The sequence below is a fragment of the Trichosurus vulpecula genome, chromosome 9 (genome assembly GCF_011100635.1).
Source record: "Trichosurus vulpecula isolate mTriVul1 chromosome 9, mTriVul1.pri, whole genome shotgun sequence".
Taxonomy (NCBI): Eukaryota; Metazoa; Chordata; class Mammalia; order Diprotodontia; family Phalangeridae; genus Trichosurus; species Trichosurus vulpecula.
The window spans coordinates 204,666,004-204,672,122 of record NC_050581.1 but is presented as its reverse complement, the minus strand read 5'-3'; the positions used below and the strand labels follow the sequence as shown (position 1 = coordinate 204,672,122).

At 58.3% G+C, this 6,119-nt stretch overlaps 1 protein-coding gene and 1 non-coding gene across 2 annotated transcripts in view; both read left to right on the top strand.

Annotated features, from left to right (window-relative positions):
• Positions 1–635: 635 nt before the first annotated feature.
• The window catches only part of IARS1 (isoleucyl-tRNA synthetase 1), a 38,152-nt gene continuing 32,668 nt past the window's right edge, over positions 636–6,119 (top strand). The window contains exons 1-6 of the mRNA XM_036738183.1: positions 636–723; positions 2,770–2,895; positions 3,445–3,601; positions 3,785–3,904; positions 4,810–4,892; positions 5,238–5,355. Coding sequence (XP_036594078.1) covers positions 665–723; positions 2,770–2,895; positions 3,445–3,601; positions 3,785–3,904; positions 4,810–4,892; positions 5,238–5,355 — 663 coding nt within the window. The 5' untranslated portion in view covers positions 636–664. The remainder of the gene's footprint in view (positions 724–2,769; positions 2,896–3,444; positions 3,602–3,784; positions 3,905–4,809; positions 4,893–5,237; positions 5,356–6,119) is intronic.
• LOC118832404 lies at positions 1,648–1,787 on the top strand. Its single transcript, XR_005009169.1, has one exon. It is a non-coding gene; the product is annotated as a small nucleolar RNA SNORA84 (small nucleolar RNA).

The window sequence follows — 6,119 nt, the reverse complement described above, 5'->3', positions numbered from 1 at the left end:
CCTGGAGGGGAGGCCCGGCTGTAGGGTCTGCACGCTGAGCTTGGCCAGGAGAGGGGGTGAATGATAGCTTGTCGTCCTGCCAGAAGAGCTGCCCTGACTCTGGGAGGCTGACCGGTGGCCTGACCTCTTGTGTGTGGAGGGGTGGGTGGTGGCCCACAACAGGCCGAGCATCAGCAATCCCGGGCAGTCAGCCCAGCCCAGACCAGGTGCTGACCAACCAAATCACAGCAGACCCGGTGGGAGCGCTGGGTCGTGTGCCAGGCAGTCCCGGTTCCATGGTGGGCAGGGGCACAATGATGGGGGCCTGCAGGCAGCTGGATGACCCTGGGCACGTCACTGCCCTGGCAGCCTCGGCTTGCTCCGCTGTAAAATGGCTGTAACAGCACCTTCCCCCGGGCTGTTGGGAGGACCAAATGAGGTCCTGTTTGTGAAGCGCTGCGTAAACGTTAGCCAGGATTCCTGAGGCTCCCTCCTCCGCGGGCAAGAGCTCTCAGCCGGGGAGCTGGCCCGCTCTGTGCCTGCTCCCTGGCGCGGCCCCGCCCTCTGGCGTCCTTCCCGTTGCCAGGACACCGCCCCGCCAATCGGCCGCCGCCTTGTTGGACGGCGTCGGCGCTGCGCGCTGATTGGCTGCGCCGGCCTCCGGCCCGCCCTTCCGCTTCCGCTCATGCTTTCCTCTGCTTGCATCATTCTGCCGGGCTCGCAGCCGCTGCCGGCTTGCGGCAGGTGAGTCCCGGGAGCAGGCTGGGCCTGGCGGAGTGAGAGGCCTCAGTTTCCCCGTCTGTCAAGGGAGCCGGGGCTGAGGCGAGGAGGGGAGGTAGGGTGGCCCTGGGCGGTACACGTGGACGGAGTTGGAAGCCTTAGGGCCCTTCCACAGGCGGGGAAATTGAGGCGCAGCGGGGTTCAGCCGGGTGGTCCCCCGGGCCTTGCCTGAGGGAGGGGCTTTCCCCGTGAGGAGTGACCAAACCCAGTGACGTCAGAGATCTGGAGCACCCACCTCTTCCACCAGGGTGCAGCGGGTGCAGGGCCTTCTGGTCTGGAGCCCAACGCAGAAGAGCCGAGTTCAAATACTACCTGGCTCAGTCCAGGCCGGCCAGTTCCCCTCGGCGTGCCTCAGTTTCCCGTTCTGTAAAGTAGGGGTAGTAAGATGTTCTCCTGGGTGGCAGTGAAGGGCAGAGGGTTCATTTGTCCGGCCCCTAAAGACCCGGGAGTGCCGGCCGGCGTCCCCCTTTTCTTCCTGGCCTCTGCGCTTCCTTCCCTCCTATTTTGGGGACACCTACTGTGTGCTGGCCTGGGGCTGGGGGAGGGGCGGTGGGGTGTCAGGAAGCCCCTCCCAGTACCCATGGCCAGAGGTGAAGCTCCCCCCTGTTCAGATGAGCCCCCAGGCCTGGGGGAGGGGTGGGGGGGAGGAAGCCCCCCAAGTACATATGCCCAGAGCCAGAGCTCCCCCATGTCCAGATGAGCTGTCAGGGCTGGGGGAGGGGCAGCAGGGTGGCAAGAAGTCCCTCCATAGCCAGGGCCCCCCCCCAGATGAGCCACCAGGGCTGGGGGAGGGGCGGTGGGCTGGCAGGAAGTCCCACCCGGTACCCATGCCCAGAGCTGGAGCCCACGTGCACCATCCCAGCTCTTCCTGCTGAGCTGCTGGCCGCGGCCCCGTGGTTCCTGGACGCTATGGTGTCAGTATAGCTTGCCAGGCTGTGCATGCGGGCCCAAAGAAAGCAGGCGCAGTGATGTATGCGTGGGGTCTGTGTCCTGCTGGCAGTCCCCACAGCCCGGTCACTGGGACATGCGCATGGAGGGACAACATCCAGCAGGCTCAGTGCTGCCAGTGGGGGCTCAGGAAAGAGGTTGCAGGTGCCAGGCACCAGGAGAAGCCACGAAGCTGGGGAAGGGTCCGGGTTCCTGGAGTGGGGGAGAGAGACCAGGAACTGGGGGGAGGGACCAGAAGCAGATCCTGGAACGGGGGTGGGGGGGAGCCCACTAGGAGGCCGTGTGTAGCAGCTCTGCCTTCAAACCCCTGCCCAGCTGGGCAAAGCCTGAGGCTGCTCAGCCAGGAGTCAAGGCCTTTGTCTCTGGCCTAGATCCGGGCCCTCCTCGTTCCAGGGTCATCTCTGTCTCAGGTTCCTCCACCCCACCTTGTCTCCTGGCAGCGGTGGGGAGGAGGCACTTGGCCAGTCCTGTGGTCCTTTGGGCAGTGACCACAGAGGGGCCTCTTGGCTCGAGATGCCTGGGCAGTAGTGGGAATGGCTGTGTTTTCAGCGGCCCTTAAACGGGGCATGGTGGGTATTTCTAAAGAGGGGAGAGGAGGAGGAGGAAGAGGAAGGGAGCTTTCTTGTGTAAGACTGCATATGTCACACCATCTTGCGTAGGGCTTCGTGCTCAGGCACAAGCTTGTTTTACAGAAGAGCCGATGAGCGTCTGGCAGAATTTGAACCCAGGCCTCCCTGCCTCTGTGTCAGCATGCCGTGCTCTGGGCTGCTTCTCCAATCTAAGCCACAGCTGTTCAGTGACGCTAAATGGCATTTCTAGAAAGGCAGCTGTGTTTAGTGCAGTCCTCGGGACTCATTCTGGCTGCACCATCTCATCTGGCGCGATGCTCGTCCGGGGTTCCCGGGGCAGACCTTGGCCGCCTTTGGCTCCCGTTCCTGGACGGCAGGATGGCCGTGGGATCGGCTGCATTTCTGCTGAGCCCCGTTGACAGCCATATGGTGGGGGATGGAGGGCCTTGTGCTCCAGGTGACAGAGAGTGACACAGAGCTCTTGTCTGTCTAGGAACAAGATGGTCCAGCAGGTCCCAGAAAACATCAGCTTTCCTGCTGAGGAGGAGAAAATCTTGGAGTTCTGGGCGCGCTTCCATTGTTTCAAGGAATGCTTGAAGCAATCCAAAAGCAGGCCCCGGTGAGTGGATTTCTTTTGTGAAAAAAAAAAAAAACAGACCGACACGGTCCTGGTGTGATCTTATTTCCTTAAAAATTAATCTGAGCGCACTCAGGGCCGCCCTGGGCCTTTTCAGCTTAGCTCCGAGCTAGGCTTCTCCAGAAGCACCAGTTGGGGCCTGTCCCAAGCCCTGAAGGTGCCCTCTTGCTCTCGAAGGGGGGGTCCAGACTCCAGATCCTGCTTTCAGACACTCCCTTCTCTCCCCACTTCGGGCTGCCCCTTCCCCGGGCTCCTGCCCCTGTCCAGATCTCCCACCTGTCTCTCTGCATGGTGAAAGCAGAGTATGTTCTCTCTGCTGCTTGCTTGGTGGCGGACTCTCCCACACGCAGCTTTGCCGAATCTCTAGCATTGTTACTGTGAGGGGAGGACTGGCCAGCCTGGCGATGTCACATCCTACCACCTGGCACCTGGCTCAGATGGGGGGGTCCTTGGAACCTAGTTGTTTGTCATGGGCCCCGGGTCTGGATTTCCGTCCTGATGATGTCCCCTTTCTCCTCACTTCTACCATAGATACACCTTTTATGATGGGCCTCCATTTGCGACGGGGCTTCCTCACTATGGACACATCCTGGCGGGCACCATCAAGGACATCGTCACCAGATACGCTCACCAGAGCGGATTCCATGTGGAAAGAAGATTTGGCTGGGACTGCCATGGCTTACCTGTGGTACGCTGGGCCACTGGCCTCCAGCTCACACTATCTGGGGCCTCTTCTGGCCTAGTGGAAAGTAGATTTTTGGAGTCTTGTGGTTTTAGAACCTCAGTAGGAGGTCCCTTCACAGACCCGAAAAGGCAGGGAATGGGGGCCATGGGAGCCAGGCTTGATCCTCAGCGTGGCTTCTCTTTTCAGGAATACGAGATCGACAAGTCCCTGGGAATCAAAGGACCAGAGGACGTGGCCAAGATGGGTATCGCCGAGTACAATCGGCAATGCAGAGGAATCGTGATGAGATATTCGGCCGAGTGGAAGGTACGGAGGGTTGGGGGGTGGGTTCGTGCCTGTGGGGAGGGAGGGTGGCCGTCCTCTCCTCCTGTCCTGCGTGGTGTATCTCTGTGATGAAGTGGTAGCAATGGTGGCTGCTCCCGTCTGTGCGGTGCTGGGTGACCCGGTGCTAGTCAGTGGCCAAGTTAGGTCTTGAACCCAGGTCCGGAGTTCTCTCTGATACGCTGTGCTTTGAAAATGTTTAACGTGAGGGCAGGAAGTCCCTGGACCCCTGTCCCCCACCCCCCATTTGTTTTTATAAAGTTTTATCTCATTTTTAGTTCATGAAATAAGCCAAACATTTCCATAACGTAAAAGAATTTTTAAAAAGGGGAATTGCACATGAAGCTGTAAATTTGTCATGTACAAGTTGCTGTTCCTTTTTAACATATAATAAGGTATCACATAGCTCTTTTTCCTTCCCTCCCTCCCGTCTCTCCCCGAGCAACGGCTACTACCAGACACAAGTACGTAAAGATCGTTCTGTGCATACTCCTGTCTGTCAGTTCCTTTTCTGGATGCAGATAGCAGCTTCGTTTATTTGGGGGTTTATAATAGTCAGAACGACTTACTCGTTCAGAGTTGTTCATAAAACCGTGTTGCTGTTAGCGCATACGATGTTCTCATGGTCCTGGTCTTCGTCGTTTCGTGTAAGTCTTCCCGTGGTTTTCTAAAATCACTAAACTCACTGTTTCTTACAGCACAATATTCATCATATACCACAGCCTTTTCAGGCATTCCCCAGTTTATGGGCATCCCTGCAATTTCCTCTCTTTCCCCTGCTTTCACAGGAGGTCCCAGGCTCACCCGCTGCTCCCTCCCAGAGGCCGGGGAACTCTCCTGCACATGGCAGACACCGCCGCTCACTAACAACCTTGTTTCTGCTTCTCCAGGTCACTGTCTCCAGGCTGGGCCGCTGGATCGACTTTGAGAATGACTATAAAACCCTCTACCCCGAGTTCATGGAGTCAGTGTGGTGAGTTGGGGGCTCACGCTGGGCCATAGCTAGGCCTCTTGGAAGCTCCGGCTCTGCCTTGGGCTGGCAGGCTGGGCTGCTGGGGCTCCCCTGTCAGGTGAGCTTTTTGTCAGTGCAGACCCTCCCTGCTTGACCCGCTGGACCCCCAGCCCCTCCCTGGCTCCCTCAGCAATCAGGTTTGTCAGTCAGGGCCAGATGATCCGTCGGCCTCTCTCCCCGTCCACGCTTGGCTAGGCTGATGCAGGCATCGCGGGTCTTGGTGGCCATGGGCTGGTTGCTGGGGAGAGAGCAGTCCAGACAGGCTTTCCTTTCCCGGTAAAGCTGACGGGCTTCCTGCGTCCCCAGGTGGGTATTCCGACAGCTGTACGACAAAGGGCTGGTTTACCGGGGTGTGAAAGTGATGCCCTACTCGACGGCCTGCAGCACTCCGCTCTCCAACTTTGAGTCCCACCAGAACTATAAGGTAGGCTGGGGAGACCGAGGCAGGGCAGGCCAGTCAGAATGGCCAAGCAGCGCGCTTCTCACGTGTTGTTCCGGTGGCCCTGTAGAGAGAGTGTAGCCAAAAGTTCAGGGTGGGAGGGGTGTTGTTTGCTGCCTGCCTGCGTGGTGTCCAGGAGGCCTCATGTCAGGGGCAGATGTGTTCTTTGGTGGGAGGACCCCGTACCGAGTTTGAACTCTGTTTGGGCCCATTAGTCGTCTCCCGTTCACAGTCCCCCTAGAGTCCCTCTGGAGGTGTGAGTGTGTCCCTGGATCACGGGTCATCCATCCTCTCTCTGCCTCTTGGCACATCATTCGCTTCCGGTTTGTTGCCGTCGTGCTCTTGTGTGTGTAGGGGTGTGTGAATGTTTGGGGTGTGTGGGGTCCTTTCTGTTGTTGAATTTCCTGGGGCGTACACCCCATGATGGGATGGTGAGAGAACAGAACGGGAAGCATCTCACCTGGGCTGTTAAGTGCAGGCACTACTCAAGGACCCGGGAGGAAATAGAACCAGGCTGTTTCTGACCCTCCTGCTCCCCGAGGCTCACCAGCCTGAGCTTCTGCAGGAGTTGGGACCAGGGACATTGTTCAGAACCTGAGGACCAGCCATGGCATTTTGTCTTCCCTGTACCCTTTGGCATTGACTTTTTTTTACTCTTACTGCCTGCCTTTGAGCTGCTAAAATGGGCATTTCTTTCATTGGCGATTCAAAACTATTTTCCCTTGTGCTTGTTGGCAATTCACATTTCT